A 21,189-nucleotide genomic window follows, 5' to 3' on the forward strand; every position below is an offset into this window, starting at 1 on the left:
AATGCTGAGACTTTGCAAATGACCTAAGGACTTAAGGGAAGCGTATTTCTGCAACCACTTGCATTTCCTCCCTAATTGTTCCTCTTCTGCCCATAAAGCGTTGTGTGTGTGTGTCTGTGTGTGTGTGCAGGTATGTTAAAGAGAGAAAGAAGGTCCTTTTCTCTCTGCTAGCAGTGTCAGCAGGTGAGCTGCCCTATTGGGAGAAAAGAGAGAAATCGCCAAAGCATGCAAATTGCTACTCCAAGGGGAGAATCAATTAGGTGCATAGCGGCTGGAGCAGAAAGACAAGTAGGGGTGGAGAGAGGCAGGGGTCCATGCAGAGAGATGGTGCAGAGCCATGCTGATCACCTCCTTTGAGACAACGCATTACTCCTCCTCCTCCTACGTCCCCCTCCTCAATCCATAGACTTTGTGATGCTATTGGCTAAAGCTCTGTTTGCACACTGCCTTTTAAAGCTCTTCTGTGCCTTAGCCTCATTCCTTTTTTCGTCTAGCCCATTTCTTCTTCTAAGTATAGATTGTGCTGGAGTCTCAAGTGTGTAACCTCTTCACCTGTTTTCCTCATTATTCTTCCTAAAGATGCTATGCTTTAATCTGTGCCTGATAAAGTTAGAAAATTTAAAATGTCTTTAAAAAGCTTAATTTCATGTGATAGTTTAGTAATTTGTTGTTTATGTTTGCGCTCATCTCGATGGTGTTCACTGAGTTTCTTCTGTTCTTCCTTTAGGAACATAATGTCCTCCATCTCGAGAGAGTCTTGATCCTGATTGGCCGACAGCACTGGACTGAGCCTCCTTCCCTTTCCTCACCACCCCCAGCCTCAGCACAGCCATGACGTCCCTCATCAGGACACGGACCTGCTTTTTTGTGTGCTGCTTCCTGTCTAGTCTGGCACTTCCTGTGACGTCACAAACAGTGGTGCAGGCTCACAGTGCCGGCTCCCAGGTGATCACAGCATCCCTCCAGGAGGAGGAGTACGCATCGTTCTGTGCTGAGAACCCTGAGTGGACATTCAACCATCTAGCGGTGGACAATCGCAATGGCAATGTTTATTTGGGAGCTGTGAATCGCATATACAAACTGTCTCCAGGTCTGGAGGTCCAGGTTTCCCATGAGACCGGCCCAGATGAAGACAACCGCAAGTGCTATCCACCTCGTATTGTCCAGCCTTGCAGTGAGCCTCTGACGCTCACCAACAATGTCAACAAGATGCTCTTGATGGACTATCGGGAGAACCGTCTGCTGGCGTGTGGCAGCCTCTACCAGGGCATCTGCAAACTCCTCCGCCTGGATGACCTCTTCAAACTAGGAGAGCCCTTCCACAAGAAGGAGCACTACCTCTCTGGCGTCAATGAGAGCGGCTCTGTGTTTGGCGTCATTGTGTCATATGGCAACGCCTCTCCAGACATGCTGTTTGTAGCCACAGCAGTGGACGGCAAGCCAGAGTACTTCCCCACCATCTCTAGCCGCAAACTGGCCAGAAACTCTGAGGAGGACGGCATGTTTGCCTACGTCTTCCATGACGAGTTTGTGGCCTCAATGATTAAGATCCCCTCAGACACCTTCACTGTCATCCCAGACTTTGACATTTATTACATTTATGGCTTTGCCAGTGGGAACTTTGTCTACTTCCTGACTTTGCAGCCTGAGATGGGAGGCGGACCAACCACAGGGTCCTCCTCTGCAGGTCGAGAACAGGTCTACACCTCCAAGATCGTCCGCCTTTGCAAGGCAGACACTGCCTTCAACTCCTACGTGGAGGTGCCTATTGGATGCATTAGTGGCAACGTGGAGTACAGATTACTGGAGGCGGCCTACCTGTCCAAAGCTGGTGCTATCCTGGCACGCTCACTAGACGTGGCACCGGACGATGATGTTCTTTTCGCCGTCTTCTCCAAAGGCCAAAAGAGGCGGCCGCAGCAAGCCTCGCAGGACTCCGCACTGTGTGTCTTCTCTCTGCGCAAGATCAACGAGAAAATCAAGGAGAGGCTGCAGTCGTGCTACAAGGGGGAGGGCACACTGGACCTGGCTTGGCTCAAAGTCAAAGATATTCCCTGCAGCAGTGCGGTGAGTACAACGAGAATGTGGAAACACATACACACCTGACCTTCAGCCACATTTACACAGCCTAATGACAGAGCTGGGGAAATCTGTGCTTCATTGTTATAGTTCTTTTTTATTCCACTCATACTTTGTGGAAAATGTTATTTAATTCTTAGTGTCCTTAGTGTGATTTCTTATTAAGGGACACTACAGGTGTCTGTCTGGAGAAAAATCACTTGTGATCACTTGTCTCCCACATGCAACTATAATGAGCTTACGTGCACAGCAGGAGGTCCCCATGAAGAATGTGCTCTTGGGTGGGTTCATGCTCCATCCCATTACGACGAGATATTAACCATCCACTGCCTCTTTTAATCTGCTCACCCTTTAGACAATGCAGCCGAATGCTCCGCCAAATTACCATAATTCAATTCTCCGTAACAGCATTACAAATTCAGTGATTCAGTTCATTTGATTTCTCACTTTGTGCACATAAAAAAACAAGGTTAAATTAGGTGTTTCATGTTTGGACCACCTACACATGCAGCCAGAGCATTTTTTTGTTGTTGTTGATCACATATAACGTCATTAATAAAAGCTGCCAAGCTCAAGTAATACGACATTACCTCCATCAGAGTGCATTTGTTAGTTATCATGTTTGTCTATATGGCAAGCAGGGCTAAATGAACCATGCACGCACTTGCTAATTTCGAGCTCAGAGAGGTGTAGCTAATCGGTTAAAGTGATGAAAGTGTGTATATTAGTTAAAGGTATAATGTCACAAGCGTGTGGCTTTTTGGTACGAGTTCTTTAATTGTTATTGTGGATTTACAGAAATGCATAATGTATTTGCATAAAGATAAAACTGAAAGAGCAAAATTAACAAACGTAAATACAATATTTGGAACGACAAACAGGATCCTCTTCACTGCGTCCACTCAGCCTCACTATCTACAAGAGCTACAAATGAAAATGTATAGGTCCACAAATACTTGTGACAAGAACTTGATCGCTTCGTCATGATCGTATTTCAGAAACATAAATTTGATGCTCTGGCTGCTGCTCGGTCCATATTGCTCTGACCTCAGCGGTGCACTATCAGCAGACATCATTTGAAGCTGACCCTCTCTCATGTTTGGTTCTGGAATCAAAGTGTTTATCTATTACTCCGCCTCTGACGCGGCACACGTTCCGGGGCGCCTTTGTCTGCCGCTCGAGGGCCTGATAAATCATGCCGGGGGGGGGGGCTGTCAGCAGGGAGAGGAAGTGTGAGGGAGCACACCGGGGTTAGCGCTGAGGAATGATGCCATTTCAGCATGCGCCACAGTATCGCCACCGCCACCGCATAAATTAGACCCTGCTGAACAAGTGACGGTGGGCTCTGCAGGAGATAGATGAGTTCTGACACACACACACACACACGTGCCACAACTCTTCCAAGTTGGCTTCTGCAGAGATGGAGATGTTGGCTTTTAAATAGACATAGAGGCTTTTGATAATGTAGAATAATAGCAATAAATACAGATGTATATGAAAGGTTTATTACGTGATTCATTAAAATAAAGAGCGGATCATTCTTGGCTGCTTTAGTGTCATAAATAAGGACTCATTCTTAAATAGATAGACATGCAAAGACATGAATCAAAGGTCTGTTGCCTGAGCATTAGCAAATTAATAGGTGTAAATATTGTCTGTATTTCCTATGAGCCTTTTTTATGTGTTGCATGCTAAGATGCAGAGTTACTCCCATCTCACTTCTATGATGGATGGTTGTACTTCTAACATCCCCCAGTTGATTTTTTATGAATCATTGGTTGTTAGTCTCTGATTAATTCCTTCGCTGCTTTAAATGATGCATGACTTGGAGCGCCGTGTGTTCATTATAACCACAAATGTAGTTTAAGATCATCGTTCTCATCTTCTCCTCTCAGTGCTCCCCTCGGGTGTAGAGTGCCAGCACAGATGCACATAGCACACTTACACATGTTCGTATTCTGTTGAACATGCCAAACAAGCTTGCAAGAGTGCTTTTTTGGTTCCTGAACTTATTATTTTACCACATAAATATCAAATAAGGGTCTTACTCAACTCTTACACTTCTCTTACGCAGTCTTGCTTTAATCTCACAATTTTTTTTTTTTATTAAGGACCCAATAAAAGTTGGCTGTATCGGATCAAAGATGGGTAAAAAACTAATGAAGACTTTCATAAAAGTTTCTGTAAAACTAAGGCCTAATTAATGTACAAATACAGTATGTTGATGGAGATAAACTTTATCACTGTTACTGAAGTTGAGTTCAAAGAAGAGAAACGCTTTGCACATCTGCTTCATGGGACAGATGCGAAGGGAGAGGAAAAAATCTGTCAAAATCGCAAGTAAACTCTGACATACTGTCCAACTTGCAGAAAATACATTTATTTGCTTGCAACGTTTCCATTCTCGATCTTCACGGATGTTTTTGCCTGATGAAGGGCGAGCACCGAAATGTTGCAAGCAAATAAAATGTGTTTTCTGCAAGTTGGACAGTGTGCCAGAGTTTACTGAAGTTCAAAATTTCAGAATCAGAATCTGGGTTTATTGCCAAGTAGGTTTACACATACAAGGAATTAGTTTTGGTGATTTTGGTGCAGCAACAATGAACACAGAACTAGAATAAAAATAAGTAAAAGACTTAAATAGAACAAGATAAACAAGGCAGTAAGAATAAAAATATAAAAAACAATACGTGTAACACAAAATATGTACAACAGGTGTGAAGTCTTTAAACGTTGCTGAGAAATGATGAGTGACTGAGGGGCTGGATGAGAGTCCATGCCACGTATAGGGGTGGGATGGGGCCGGGGCCTTGTTGACGAGGCTGGCAGTAGAGGGGAAGAAACGGTTCCTGTGTCGGGAGGTTTTGGTCCTGATGGAGCGCAGCCTCTTGCCCGGGATTAGAGGGCTCGGCCTTGATCTTACCTGCACGCCTCAGGCTCCTGGAGGTGATCAGGTCCTCGAGAGATGGCAGATTGCAGCCAATCACCCTCTCTGCAGAGCAGATTTCGTATCATTGCGTCTAACACAAAAAGTAGTCAAACTGTTTGGATTTTTTAACTGGCTAAAAGAGGATTTAGCTCATTTGCATTTCCCTTCCTTTGACTTTTAACACCTGAGACACTTTCTGAGATTGCAGCTCTGCAACAGGACCTTGTTTATTTTTAAAAAACTGCATTGGTGAGCGTCAACTTGGATCAGGAAATATTAGTTTTCAATGTGCCTGTGATAGAACCAGCATTAAAACCAACGATGTCATTCATCCAGCCATGTGAGGGAGTATTAGACACTAAAAGACACTGAGATGCTGATGTTTTTCAAGGCCTAACAATCAAATCATCTAAGTACTTTAGGCACAAATATGTTCAAGGACACACTAACATTTACAGCGAGCAGGCCTGAGAAGAAGAAAGCATTAACACTCAGTGGTGTCAGACCTTTGCTGCTTTACGCCGCCTTTAAGAGGCTTTCAGTTGAAGTGGGAGAGATGAAAAGTGGGAGAAGTTGAGAAGAGAAAGTGTGTACAGAGTGTGTCATGATGGGTGAGAGAACAGTTGAGAGGATAGATGGTAAGAGGGGGAGTCAGAGAGGGGGGGATGGATGCTTCCTCTCACCCCCAAACGTCCACGCTTGGCTGAGCCACATAATGCATGCTCAACAGTATAAGTCTGCAAAGGGGCTGCATCCATAGATCATTGTGAAGTGGCATGTGACCTATAAAAAAAACGCTGCCTGCTCCCTCCATGTTCACTGTGTCAGCAGAAAAAAAACAGAACAACAAAACAGCGGCATCGCAATAAATTCTCTCTCTGCTCTCTTCCCTCGCATCTTTGATTCATTGCTCACCGCCTGTGCCGCTCTTTTCTCCTTTTGCTTGTCCTTCTCTTCATGTTCTTATAAAAATAGTTGCCGCCATCGCATCTTTCCCTGGCTTTTATTTCCTCTTACGATCTCTTCCATAGGCGCGCAGTAGAGCATTGTGTCTCTGCCTCCCTCTAAACATGGATGACAAAATCACAAGGTCGCCTGTAAGTCCCTGACAGGCCACAGCCTTCCCCTCATCCCTTCTGCTAATGATCATTAATTACATGTCATTAACTAACACGCCACGGGCTATTCTTCCACATTTGTCATGTGCTATCGACTTCACATTCTGAATTCACTCCAATTAATTAGATTATTCTACTCGGTCGCTGATGTTTCTTTGAGTCTCTTTCTTGATCTCTCCCGACACACGTGCTCTTCCCTCCCCTCGTTTCATCCTTCACTTGAAAGGGACTCGTCCTCCGATTCATCCTCTGTCTTCCCTTCACGCTCTTATTTCATGTTATCGCCGCTTCTTCCTCTTCTGTTTTCCTCTGTTGGACCAACCTTTTGAATTGTGTTGTCTCTCTGTTCCGACCATCTCCATCACTCCTCCTACTGATTGCGGAGCTTAATCAGCCCGCCGCTGCTGCTGCTGCTGATGAGTCAGTCTAGGCCACATCCTCAGGAAGGGAAAGGCTAGTGGATTCATTAAGAACATCCAGACTGCCCACCCCTCCCTCCCTCTCCTCCCCACTTCACCCCACTCCATCCACATATCCGCTATCCTGGCTCGCTAATTAAATCTCCATACATGATACCACTTGCTAAAGGTCAGAATCCATCACAATATCATTATTCTGTGATTAAACAAATGTCTTCCATCACTGTACTCTGCTGGCTGGCCTCCACCTGAAAACACAGACCGAGTTTGGGGCCTGGTGCTCTGTGCAGGCCCTCATACAGCCTCTGCCTGAAAGGACTCAGTCAGCTCTGTCCCTTTAAGAAACCCCGCCCCTACAAGCCCGCTTTCTCCTGATTGGCCGGCTCTCCGAAGCCTGCCGAGGCTGCACTTTGACGTTGCTGCCGGAGTCATATAGCAGCTGTGTCCCTCCTCCAGAGGCTGCAGCCTTCGAATTAGGCGCTCTACATAGGATGCTCCATTCGTAGCCTGGGCAGACCGTTAAAGCCGAACTGAAATGAGACGGTCTGGTCTACGGAGGATTTCCTGTTTGCGTCACCAGCTGTTCCCGCCCTTACCCTTTCGTCACCAATCTCCGCTCCTGGCGCCTAGCAACAGGTAGCTAGCAGCTAACTAGCTAGCATAACTAACTTCAAGTAGCTTAACCTATTATTTTAAAGATAATTTGTTTTAAGCGGCCATTCGTTTTTATAAATATGTGTAACGCTAGCATTTCTATTGAGTTGAAACCAAAAAGTGTATTCCTCGGCTGCGCAAGAGTCCGCCATCTCATTTGAATCGGCGCGCAATGCATCTCGGGATATGTTGGGCCGTGAAGGATGCACCCGATGGATCCTTCACGGCCGGGGAAAAGGAGGACCGCATCTGAAGGAGCCTTTGAATTGGGACAGCGTTCGACGCGCCGCTGCGACGCAATCAGCCGTCAGATACGGCCTTTGAAGGCTGCAGCCCCTGAATTGGGACACAGTCTGAAACCTGACGTTCACAGCAGCCTGCAGACTGAGACTTTTTTTAGCAGTGATTACTCCAACATACTTTTACCTACAGATTTGAAACTTCACCAACGTTTAGTCTGAACATCCAACATTGTAGCATTATATTTATGTCTTAAAATGTGAAACAGCATAATACCCCCTCTTTAAGCATAACTAATGAACCGTCAGACTGTTTTTCTTTCTAATTATTTTTCCAATATTTGAATAAACACATTATGGGTGACAAATAAGATGGTAGTGCCTCGTAATGATCCATAAAGATGTAATGAGAGATGTTCTAAAAGCTCTCAGTGAAGCAGCAAACACGGGAGAGGATGTTCTCTGACACACATTTCTCTTTAAGATGCTGAGTTCTATTTTCAGCTCCTTCCTTTATTTGTGAATCCCTCCTTTTTCCTTTTATCTCTGCGTGTCTTGAACCCTCATCTTGCCTCTGACATTCTCCTCCATTCTCCTTTTCTGCTTCAGTGATGTCTCAGTTTGTTTCAAAAATCATCATGTGTTTGTTTCTGTTTTCATTGTTCTCCCTAACCAATATTTATTGTCTGTTGTAGCTGCTCAGCTAACTGTTGGCAGGTGCGAGCATCGAGCAAACATGAATTAGTAAAATATACCACTATAAAAACCTGTTTGTCATATTGAAACCTGCAAAAAGAACAGGCAAATAAATCAACCTGTTATAGCCATTAACACGGCAATAAACACAACATTGATGTGTTTCCTGCATTGTTTAGCATGGACGTGCACTAACTCAGGCTTTCAGATCCCATTTTGCGTTCTATAACTGCACACATCTGCCAAGATTGATGGAGCATCCTCCCTGAGATGACACCACTGCCAGGCATTGAGAACCCCCTGTGTGTGTGCACCCATATGTATGTATTCTTTCTGTCTTCAGTTCTAATCATTGTGACTGGTTTCTGAAACAGTCCCCAGGGCGCCATACAAAGACGAAGTTAAATCTACTTGGTGACAGCTCTTGTGCTCTGCCTCGACACTCGTGAATCGAAACTGAATTTTGAGCATGATTCAGACAGAGTGCTGAAAAAATATGCTCTCTGGTTTGGATTGCCCTGCGGACGCCTTAACAAAACAACAGTGAACCACAGATTCACGATGACTTCTGATCTTACCAAGAAAACAACAGCACATTTATCTGTAAGAAAAATAGTCAATAAGCTTTAAAAGCTGTTTTTGTCACACGTAAAACATATTGTTCTTTTTGTCAATCCTTCTTCTTAAAGGGCCAGTTTGCAGATTTTCAGTATCAGTCCTATCATGCTATTATGGGGAGCTAATGCCATTATAATAGGAAGCTGTGCCTTTTGAGGATGCTATCCGCTTCTCCAGTGGGCCCTGGAAAACCTTGACGCATTTTATGTAGTCTGGCAGAGGCCAGGGAGCTTTCTAAACTACACTTCCTCAATCTAGGATGCCCGCCTCCGATGTCATGTCTCGTTCAAACTCGTCAGGTTTGAAATGTAGACTGCAGACCTGAAGATTTTTTAGACGATCCACCAGTGTATTCTCGTCGTGTTTCGGATTCTGCACTCCAGCGTCTCCCGCTGGGCTGTTCCTTTCAGAGGGAGGGGCGCAATGCATGCTGGGTGTTGTAGGAATGTAGAATGGGCCAAACCACAGACAAGAACTGACAGACGGAAAGTATATTTCATTAGATTTCAGAATGCGGGAAGGAGATTGTGACTGTGATTGGTAACCGGCAGAAATAATATAGCGCGTGCGCGTCGGCGACGAGAGATGAAAACACACATTTTAACACGCTTAAACATCCTCTTCTTGCACATGCATCATAAACCTGTTGACAGAAACAGACAGATAATTTGAAATGACTTTTTAATGATGAAAAACGCTTTCACTTGTTCGGAAAAGTAATCAATCCCGGGAGAAATGGCTGCACTTTTATTATCTTTTGAGGCGGTATTCAATCACGGCGGCTCGGAATACTACAAAGTGCTCATTTTGCTTCTGATAGACCCTGTTAACCTTTGACCCCTGTTTGTACAACTTTCCCCACAGCTATGGCACCAATTTCAAATATTATTGCTTCTATCGATTACAGAGAACACCAGCTTTGAGTGAAAGTGGCTTTTTCCAGGGGTGAACTGCTCCTTTAATGCCTGCCAAACATGATTTTTGCTTGAATGAATCTTTGGAAATGTTTAAATTCCATCCTAGAAAAAGTTTACAGCTTCTTGCTCCGATGGTAAAACATTTGCACATTTGAAATCAGAAGTAATTCTGTGTTTTTGTTAAAACATTTGACCAGCACGGCTTTAACGCTGAGGCTTCTCTCTTTCCTTTTTTGGCACTCTGCGTCGGGCTCATTCTGTTTCTGCCTCAAATAGGCAGCTAAAAGCAGAAGAACCCTCAGATGGCTCAATTTGGTATAAGGTTGGACGGTTTCCAAAACAGACAGTTTTTTTTGTGACGAGGGAAATAGAAAAAGCAGTTTATGCAGACGGGACACAAGTGGGAGAGCGGACTGTGCGTCGCGCGTCTCCCTGTGTGTGTGTTTGTGTGTCTGTGTTTAGTTCGCTGTGTGCTCTGTCACGCGTTGCTAGTGCAATGGAGGGCACCATGGATCAGTAGTCAGACAGACTACATCTTGGCACAGTAGCCAGTGGTCCACACACACTCTCTCTTTTACTCACAGGCACACAAACAAATAGAAGAACCTCATGAAAAGGTTTGTTAAAATATCATTTGCACCATAAATATTGAGCTGTTCAACGGAGAAAGGAGATCACATAAAGATGCATAAAGCAACATAAAAGTTCATCTGAGTAATGTGCTGCAATATACCAGTAATATATGACTAATATTACTCTCATATGAAATAATAACTCTGTCAGAGGATTAGAGCCACCATGCTTTCAATGCCCGTCACTGTGATCTAAGCATCCTCCTGCATATGTTGATATAGCGCTTCAGTTATAAACACTGTTTTCTCAGATGCTTCACTTCGAAGTGACTCACTGTTTGCTGCAGGAGTCATACAGCCAATGTTTTAGTATGGCTAAATTGGATGTTGACATTATATCTTAGAGTGAACACTGCAAACCCACTTAAGTCATGACATAATTCTCTAGTGCCGCCAATCACTCTGACAGGTCAGGCATTTAACACAGTGGGGCTCGAGGAAATACTGGATGTCTGAGGGGCTAATTATAAAAAGAACAACCGCGAGCATGTTTTTTTTTTTCATATTCTGCTCCTCTAGTCTTTCTTTCTATGGCACTGACCATCTAACCACTCATTACTCTGCTGGTAAACAAGCTGATCATGTAACAAATGCTCCATGAAGGTTTTTTACAACCAAAACTAAGTGCAGAATCGGCTAACTTAAAGGACGCGGGGAGAAAAGTCATTAAAAGTGCCACATGGAGTATAATAACTGCATTAAAAAGGGAATAGCTTGAAGTGCAAGAAAATGGACTCTTTGGAGCCTCCAATGTTAAGCAGCGACATGAAGCGTAATGTCTCAGCGGTTTAATGTGTGTCATTAACTTCGTGAACTCGCAGCCATTGGAACAGGCCCTCACTACGTTGAAGCCAGATTAGGCCATACATCAGAGAGCGTATGAGAGCGGATCTCTTTCAGTCCTCGCTAATCGCATTGAGCAATGCTCTCACTCTCTCTCTCTTTCGCGTGCGCCTACTGCCCCCCTCTCTTTCTCTCCACTCTGTATCTGCTGATCCCTCTGCACAGTCCAGAAGAGAGCTCTCTTTGTGCTGCTGCTGGCAGGAAAACACAAGCACAGAGATGGATATGGCTGAGAGTGACCTGATTCTGCCTCAGTGCCTGGCCTCTGTCCAAATACAGAGACTCTGCTCTGCTGTCCCTCTGTCTTGAGGGAGGAACCCCCCTGGCTTCCTCCTCTGTTGTTACTCCGTGGTGCACTAGCCGAAATACCTACCAAACCTGTGCAAGACTTGAGTTTGTACTTGAGCCTCTTGAGCTTTTATCACCAGATTAACATCTGTGCATACAAGCAGCTCGTGACTGTAAAAGACAGATAGGAAATCCACCTCATGGTCGACGTTTCGAAGGCTTGGACAACTGAAAAGTGCTGGCCAACGGTGGCAAGAAAAGGCGGCGAATAACCTTGTGAGTTTGAACATGCATTAATGAGATGGATTGAGAGAAAGACGAGGGGCATGAAACACGATAGAAGCGGTGACAGCAGCGACTTATTGGCAGCCAATGTCAAAGGCGACGTTGATATTATTTGGTATTCTGACTGAAGGCGTCTTCGGCATCACAACTACAAATGTCATGTTCTGCTGGTAATGAAAACGTGTCTGCTTCCTGAAAGAACTGACAGACGGAAAGTATATTTCATTAGATTTCAGAATGCGGGACGGAGATTGTGACTGTGATTGGCAACCGGCAGAAATAATACAGCGTGTGCGCGTCGGAGACGAGAGATGAAAACACACATTTTCACACGCAAAAACATCCTCTTCTTGCACATGCATCATAAACCTGTTGACAGGAACAGACAGATAATTCGAAATGACTTTTTAATGATGAAAAACGCTTTTACTTGTTCGGAAAAGTAATCAATCTTGGGAGGAACGGCTGCACTTTTATTATCTTTTGAGGCGGTATTCAATCACGGCGGCTCGGAATACTACAAAGTGCTCATTTTGCTTCTGATAGACCCTGTTAACCTTTGACCCCGGGGGCGATGGGCCTCCTCTATTGCAAAAATTAGTGTTTCTATTCTTCAGAAAGACAAGGAGTACTCCTGATTGCATTGGAAAAAACACATTACTGGTAACTGGAGCAAAAAATGGATGGTTAGTGGACACCAGGAAAAACCAGAGAGGCAGGTAGAGCAACACTGTTTTACCGAGTGACCCTGGTTCTCATTAATCTAGCAGCGAGCCACCACACATCTTGTAGGACAGAGAGTGTTCTCGACAACAGCTCCTTCTAAAAATGTCGGGGGAGGGGTGGAAGTGTGCCACTTTTGTCACCAATATTCGTCTTTATTTACTCCTTTCCCTCCATTCATCTTGAGCTTAGCTCCTTTTTGTCCTCATCTCAACCTTCTAACCACATGACACGATCATGACCCAAATTCAGGTCATCTCTATCGATCATCACACCACTACATATAACCCCCCCATGTTATAGCCTTAAGCTCACAGTGGCCTAGACCAGCCACGTCCCATTTGTCTAATGAAAGCAGAGCTCATATTTCCTCTGCGGCTCGGTCCGAGGCTTCTGATGATGATGATGGCCTTTAGTGAAAGGTTGTGAGGAGACACTCGGTGCTCGTGAGATTGATCGAGAGCCCGGGGGGTGCGCTTTGAGGGGAACGGAAAATAAGACGTACGGTAAAAGACCCCCTGTTCCCCACTAGAGCAACCCACCTCTGACAGCTCAAACCACCAGGCTGCTGTACACGGTTTGATGGTTTTGAAGCCAAATGAAAGACACATTTTCAAATTAATCTCGGAAGTTTTTGGTTGTGATTTCCCTCGCGTCAGTGCTCCCTTTGACAGTTCTTTTGTACATAAATACGTGGACAATAACTTTGAACAAAACACGGTCACACAGGGGAAACTCCTCCTGTCCTCCCTTCCGGCACTCGAACATTTCCTCAAGCGGTAACTTCCCCGCGTTTGTTTCGCAATCACTTTTGTCCTCACTATTTTAATTAGACGCTGGCTGTGCGACTAGGTAGGCCCTACCCTGAAAGCTATAAAAGACAGCAAATCAGGAGATAGTGTGCCGTGACAATACCCAATCAAGTTGTGTTGATGTTTTCTGTGCATTTTGAAATACAGTAAAGCCAGTGTCTAGTTTCAAACCAGCCAACTGCATCGCTAAGCTGTTAATCAAGAGCAAAGCCAGCTTCAGTCCTAAACCCAGTGTTTTAAATCCATCCATACACACAGAAAAATGACCAATCCCCTGCTCCCCTGTTTGCCAAAATTTCAACATCATGATGCAGATTTGTAAGAAGTACAAATGAAGCTTTGTCAGGTCTGTCCTCAAGAGGAGAACAAAACTACTTTTAAAATGCTCGTTTGTTGAACGGAGGTCGGATCCATCATTTCTGATGTGTTCAAGGAAGTCGGGAAATCTAAACGGCTTTCACCAAACAGCATCAAGGGAATTTGCCTCAAGTTGAATTTTTGATCTAGAGCAGATTGTTAGCTGTTAGCATGCAGATGTCTGTTTATGGAGATTAATAAGAAGCGAAATTGTTGTCAGATGTCCGCTGATGGGAGCCGGGACGTCGTTAAGGCTTTTGCTTTTGCTCTCCACACTGTTTTTCCTGCATACGCCGCAGGCTGCTGATACCTGATTGGTCAATATTACTCGGACTATAAGCGTACTTCAAACGGAAACCAGAAAACTTGCAGTCCCTAAAATCCACATCCCTGCCTACAGATTCTACATTTCTATGTAGAATGTACACATGTGCATTTAATCATAAAATCACAGCAGCATGTCCACACAGGAAGCAGAACATATGAACCTCCATCATAAACTTGCATTAGACTCTCTAAGGTCGTATTCTGTTTTATATTCAGATGCAATGTGGTGATTTGCGTCAGTCTGACGATGCAGCACTTCTATTTTTACTTCATATTTTACTCCGTTCACTTTGAATCATTTCACATTGAATATCTTGCAGCACTGGCGTTTCTGCAGTGGCTGTTGCATCGGGGTGGACGGTGGGGAATTGTGCCTGACAGAGCAGCCTCTGGCACTATTACAGAGCTGGAGCCTGACTGCAGTCTTCTTCTATCTTCATCTCTCTCTCTTACTTGTTTCCACATTTGCTGTTTTTGTGAACCAGCAGAGACACACATTGCATACAAATGCACACACATTCTTGCATATACAAGATCCATATCTGTCCCTTGTGAAAATACACTTAGACACTAAATATTGATTCTTCTTTTCATTAATTTTGAGCTCACTCTGTGCTGTTTTATCAGGTTACTTGAAGGTTTTTAACTGAATAATCCTTCTCAAATCCTTCTCCCTAGGGACCTCTGTGAGAAGTAAAAACCTTTGTATTTCTAGTGTTTGAGGGAAAACTGAAGCGCTCATGTCTCTTCTTCTCCTCTGCAGCTCTTGACCATCGACGACGACTTCTGTGGCCTCGACATGAACGCGCCGCTGGGCGTGTCCGAGATGGTGCGCGGCAAACCCCTCTTCTCCGACGCCATCGACAAAATGACCTCCGTCATCGCCTACGTCTACAAGAACCACTCGCTGGTCTTCGTGGGCACGAAAAGCGGACGAGTCAAGAAGGTAAGGAGCGGAAATATATAGCTGCAGAGACGGCTGAATTGATGAGAGCAGAGATTTGGTTTCTCTCTGTGAGAATGTGGAGTAAGGGCTGGGAATTGGGGACTGCTGGATTGGAGGAAGTATAGTAGTAGTAAGACAGATTGACTTTCAGGCAAATCAGCTGAGTCGGCTGTATTTGCAGGAAGAAGAGGTGAGTGTGTGCATGAAAGAGGGAGAGAGTGAAAGAAGGAAGTGTGTGTACTTTACTGGAGAGAGAATTTGAGTGTGTGTGTGTGTGTGTGTGTTTTTGGAGGAAGGGGGGGGGATCAGGGAGGACCCCTGAGGGGGGTTTTATTTCTAGAGCCAGGCCTATCTGATATCTCTCAACATCCTCCTCATCCCCTGCACCATATATCACGCATACACTCACATGCACCCGGTATCAAGAGTATCCGCTGTACTTTTCCTTCACTTTGGACGGGTAGAAAATCCAGAGCCCTGGGGGCAGATTGTAGCACACATCAGCATGTTGCAGAACTTGCTATACAGCAGAGATCAGCATGCTGCCGCATCGATTAGACAAAGTTTCTTCTCTGTGTCTTGAGGCTAAATGAGGGATCAGAATATGAGGATATATACATTTTTGAGGTGTTTATTTATCTGCATTAAAGTGCAGTATCAGACAATTTAGTGAGAGTCGCATCTGTCTTTAGAATTAAGCGGTTTTGAGCACTAAATTGCTAAATAAATGTGCTGGGAGTGTCAGCCATAGTGTTTGTTAGCATCTTGGACCACAACAGCCTCGCCCTTGACAAACATGTCACATTCTGTGTGACAGCAAAGCCCTCGGCTCAACAAGATTTGTCCCCTCTGAGTTAAACAGAACTGGATAAGCCGGGTTTTGCCGTGTTGTGGCTCCCACCTCAGACGTTCCCCTCATGCCCCTGTGGCCTCCCCTGCATGGCGGCCCTTTTCTGGGCTAATAGGATGATGCACTGCTGCAAGGTGTGATAGACTGCCGGTGGCTCCTGTGCTCTTACTCCCACTCCTCTAGCACCTGCACACACAGACGTTGTCGGGGCCATGACTGAGACTGATTCAGGGATGGCGAGGCTAGTGAGCCTGACGAGCAGTAGGAGGAAGGATGGAGGGACTGAGGGAAGCAAAGGAAGGTTTAGAGTGGACAGAGGTGGACTATGTTACTGAAAGACGAGTCGAGAAACGTGGTTAGGCAAAGTGTGGAGAAAGTTGAACAAAGATGTAATTGTGACTAGAACAAGCTAACAATGCGTAGAGGTGTTTTTCCATACAGGCAGGCAGGAGTGCTGGATTTTACATTGTTTGTCTGTGTCGATTATGGGCCCCCGCCTGTGTTTGTTGATGTTTTCGTTCTGTACAGGAGCAGAGTAGTCGAGGCAGCGGTTTCCTATGTTGTAAGACAATAACCGACACGTAGCCAGAAATTTCAAACAGGAGAAATATGTAATCACATTTAATACCTGCTGCTCGACGGCGACGATGAGTGCGAGTTAGAAAGAGCACATTTAGCGGCTTTGCTTTAGGTTGTTAGAAACAATTCTTTTGCCTCCATCCGGACATCCCCTTTAAAACCACATATTGCCACTTATTGAATTTTTGCATTGTTCTCATTCAAACCCAACATGAATGAAGGTCCGATTGTGCACATATGGCGCATTCAGGCAAAAGAAACCCCACAGAAACCCACCAGCTTTGACAAAAGGGTGATCAATATTCTGTGTCAACACAAGCTTACACACACAGCCCCATCACATCCCCATCCTCTCCTCCCATGTACATACTTCCCCTCCCCTGTCGTTAACTGTATACCATTAGATGACATCACAGGCAATAAAAGCCAACAACAAGACAATAAAAAGCCCCGAGCTTCAGTCCACCTCCTTCATCAGTGACTTTATAACCCCTCGGCTAATGGATGTTGATTTATACACACTCCTCCATCTTACTTGTTCCATCCCTCAACCCCCTCCTCCTTTCTCACACTTCTTCTCTCACTCACTCTATCTGACTCTTACGGTTTTCCCCGATGTTATTTATGATGCTGTTACACGTCACCCTGAGTAAATATTAGCATTTACGGGAAAAGAAAGTGGATGGTGTTTGGGTGAGCTAAATGTTAGTGTTTACAGGCTCACGTTTATGACATCATGAAGTCGAGCTGGGCAGGAAGCTGAGTGAATTAAATTCGATTTGCTTGTTAAATTATTTTATGTCATGCCAGTAAGGGTACATTTAGCAAGTATATTTTAAGACATGGTTGTACGTGGACCTTCATTAAAGGGATAATCTTGAAGATTTTCATTTAAATTAACGTCTGTTAAGTCTGAATGCCTTTGCATTCGCAGTATTATGGACTGGGTGAATGTTGCGACTTTCGCAGAAAAAATCAAAAGCAGCACCCAGTGAAGCCGCTTTCCCACTGGTCAAAAAAAACGACTAAAACGCCCAGCTTTTTTGCTTAATGGGAAAGGTAACAATCGGCATTTAGACCCAGGTCAAATGACTCAGATCGGCATTGATGGGAACACAAAACCTGTGTCAACACGCTAATCTCCAACACCTATCCGGCGCGATGCTATGCGCCGTCGGTAACTTCTGCGACTCATCTCAGCTACAAGTCTCCGTCCAAGCAGCGCTCTATTGTTCCAAATTTGTCAGCGGCGAGTTTGATAAACAGACTGAATGAGTAATAGATACAGTAAAGACCTAACAACTGTAACATCTTCACTGTTTACTAACCCTGTTTCTGCCGCGTTTGTGACGTCAGACGGTGACGCTGCACAAAAGTGACAACAGGAGCATACTCCACTCAATCGGCATCTATAAGCAGGTCTTCCGGAGTCTGTAAAACCTGCGTCAACGTGCTAATTTTTGGTGGGAAAGGGGAAATAGTGACGTGTTTTCCATCTCCCAGCAGTGGTTGGTCTGCCAGAGAGGGTAGGCGGAGCTAAGCGGCTGCTTTTCCCGGTCTCTGCAAGTGTTGTGAGTAAACAGTAATCTACTATGGCTGAACAAACAAAGAAAAGATCGATGACTACCGACACAAAAATAAGTGAAAATCCAAAGAAAAGAAACCGATTCGATGCTCAGATGAAGGCAAACAGTCTAAAAAGGAAAGCGACCGTCAGCGAGGAAACTCAACCGGAGTTGACGTCACACATGCGACACTGTCTGGATATCTTGAAAGTGTGCTCCTCCAATTACCGTTTATCGCCACAGGTGCCGCCAAAGAGAAGAAACTGAAATCTTCAAGACTACCTAACCTTAACCCCAACCCTCACCCTAACTTCAACCTGAACTAGATCAGTTGGAGAACCGTACAGAAAGAGACTAAGGCAATTAGACTGCATTAATATTGAGTATTTTCATGTTGCTCTGGAGTCTAGACGCTGGTGGTGGGAATGGGGTCATTCTTCTGGAAATATCTGAACATCATTGCGGTCGGGTTGGGGGATGCAGTGGATTGTACAGTTGCTCCAAAAGATGAGCAGAATGATGCGGATGTGGGAAAGCAAAAGAAATCTTCACCTCAAAGCAAAGTCTTTAGACCTCTTGCAGAAGCAGCCTAAATTTCCTCACTTAGCTCCCACGTATAACCAGTTTCCAGTTACAAAGATAGTAGCACAAGACCACACATAAACATAGCCCTTGCCCTTCATGTCTCTGCTGCTGAGTGGCTGCATTGTGTAAAGTCGTATTGACACAGTCTAAGCTGAATTTCATAACAACCTCCTGTCAGCACAAAACAGGCAGTGCTGTTGAATCAGTAGATTTCTGTGCAGCTACAGCCATGCCTGGCCTTCACTGCCACACACAAGGCTTAGAGCCCTAACATCACAATCACACAGGGCTTATATGATCCGTACACCTACATGTCTGTCCCACTTCTACCTCATTTTAATTGATATCTTCTCCTATATGCTCCTCACCTCATTCCCCACCCTTTCTCCACCTCTGTTTGCCCTCTCCTTCTAATTCCCTTTCTCTTTCCCTTCATCTCTCCTTCTCCCTGCGCCTATCCGCCCATGCCTGAGTGGAGCTGCTGTGAGCGCTCTTTGATGGCTACCTCCCGCCATTGGAAGTGAATGGACCATATGGCTTCTGTCCGCCTGTCTGTCGGTCAGTTTGTGTGCGCGTTGGTCTGTGGCTTTTCAGGAGATGGAGATGTGATGGAGATAAAAGGCTGTAGCTGGGTGAGGTTTAAACCCATTAAATGCAGGTCAGCGCACAGGAGCAGGTCAAGGGGAAAGCCTTAACCCCCTGCAGGCTTCAGTTCACTTTATGGTCATCTGGTCAGGCTACACATTAGCATGACAGGTACTCGTCTGTGCGGACACATATGCATGATACTCACTCTGCACACGATTGCATGTATCCAGATAAGCATGCATCAATGAACACTTATAGTCCACGCACACACTGCTGGAGAAACACTGGCCAGGAACCTCCATGGGGCCGCAGATTGAGAGGTGGACTAGGGGACGAGAGGGAGGTGTTGAGGGAAGATGTGGAGAAAAAAGAGAGGGAAGGGATGAGATTGAGGGGCCGCCTGCCGAGGTGCTAATGCATCTCCGCTCTGTCCGTCCCAATGGGGGAGCATTGGCGCTCAATACAATGAGCAGCTAACCTTGAACTTGACACAGACAGAGGCACAGAATTGAGCAAGGCATGGCATGCAAAGGGAGCAAGGAAACAAGCTGAAAGAGTGTGTCCTAGATACCAGTTTATACAAAAAGACGGCAAAGGTAGCGTCTGGAGAGGCAGACGTGAGCATGCCTCATGGAGTGAGGGTACATAGGGGGGAAAAGAGAGCAAGAAACATGTTTTCCACAGAGCATTTGTCAGCATTTGGCCAAAGGCAAAGAGCAGAGTGTTGTGGCTTGTGACAATTCGTTCACCTCTTCACCACAGGCACTACTTTTCAATCTGTTCCAGTCAGACTGAGGAGACGGAGGAAGGCGAGTAAGATGCAAACACACAAAAGGAGGAGGAGATGGAGAGGAGTTTGAGAACGGGAAGACATTAGAGATGGATAGCAAGACAGTAAAGGTGTATGAATGGTAGTCTTCAGGGCTGTAGCTTCTCAGAGGAGAGGGGGAAACTCTTCCAGGAGCGAGAGAGAAATCTGTCATTTAAGGTTGCCAGGGGAGATGGCAGGAGCGAGGAACAGGTCAATTCTGACGATGAATGGTTAACGTTTGTTGTTGGGAAGGGAAAGGTCAAACTCTTACTCTTCACTCAACCCCTGCCAGTTTTGAGTAATCTCTTTTCCTTTCAGTGCTTGTGTGCTTCTGTCTTTGTCACAAACATGCTGTTTATGTGTCATGTAACTTTCCTGTTCTGTTGTATTCCTCTTTCATGTTACCCTGTCTCAACTCCCTGTTCCATGCCTTCTTTTCGTGCACATAAACCTAACTGAAGTCTTCAAAATATTTGACCGACTGTAAAAAGTCTCATCTGTGTGTGTGGATATATGAGGATACTGAATCCTGTAAGCCGCTTAAAAGCTTTTTAAAGTCAAGAAAAGTTACTGAAAGATCGCGGAGCGACACTGATTGAAATATATGTCCAATTATTTCCCATTGAATCACAATTAACATGCATTTCAGAGGCGTTTCCTGTCTTGTAACCGGGCTTTGCTGTTGGCACAATAGATCACGGAGAGAAAGATTTACGCTTGTCTGAGTGTGAGAGCTTTTACTTGAGATATTTATTGCTTTGGACCAGCCCCATATGTTCTGTGAGTTGATTGTGTCCTTGTTTTGTGTGCGCTTGTGTGTCTGTGTGTATGATGGGTTGGTTAGCCCCAGATGCAGATTATTGAAATGGGCCGAGCTGAGCCGTGGTCAGTGGAGCAGAGGATTAACTGCTTAGAGCTAATGATGAAATATGCTTTAGGACGGGCAGGCGTCGTGTGTGTGTGTGTGCGTGTGTGTGTGCGGACAGTGGTTTATGATTCAAGCCCCCCTCCTCTCTTCACCCTTGTCATAAACACAATGTACTTCAAAGCAGGTGCTTCTATTACCCCGTCCTGTCGCCATTACGGCCCCACCCATTCTGGCCAGTGGTCTACGCCGCTGCTCCATCCAGCCAGTACTCCCAGAATGTCAATGTACCCATGCTGATAAGTATTCCTCAGCAGTCTTCCTTGTTGCCTCGGCTCTGTGTGCTGCTCCCACACCAGCTAGTGCGGCGTTACACACTAAAGCAAGCTCAGCCGCGGGTTGCCATGGCAGCAGAGGCTGTTCTACGCACAGGATAGAATGTATAGAAGACACACACACACACA

General features: G+C 45.2%; 1 protein-coding gene across 1 annotated transcript in view; it reads left to right on the plus strand.

Annotated features, from left to right (window-relative positions):
• The first annotated feature begins 831 nt into the window (after positions 1-831).
• plxna4 (plexin A4) overlaps positions 832-21,189 on the plus strand; it is a 208,559-nt gene continuing 188,201 nt past the window's right edge. The window contains exons 1-2 of the mRNA XM_069670686.1: positions 832-2,067; positions 14,700-14,882. Coding sequence (XP_069526787.1) covers positions 832-2,067; positions 14,700-14,882 — 1,419 coding nt within the window. The remainder of the gene's footprint in view (positions 2,068-14,699; positions 14,883-21,189) is intronic.

The sequence above is a fragment of the Semicossyphus pulcher genome, unplaced genomic scaffold, assembly GCF_022749685.1.
Source record: "Semicossyphus pulcher isolate SPU_LCO1_2020_fin unplaced genomic scaffold, fSemPul1.0.p SCAF_20, whole genome shotgun sequence".
NCBI lineage: Eukaryota > Metazoa > Chordata > Actinopteri > Labriformes > Labridae > Semicossyphus > Semicossyphus pulcher.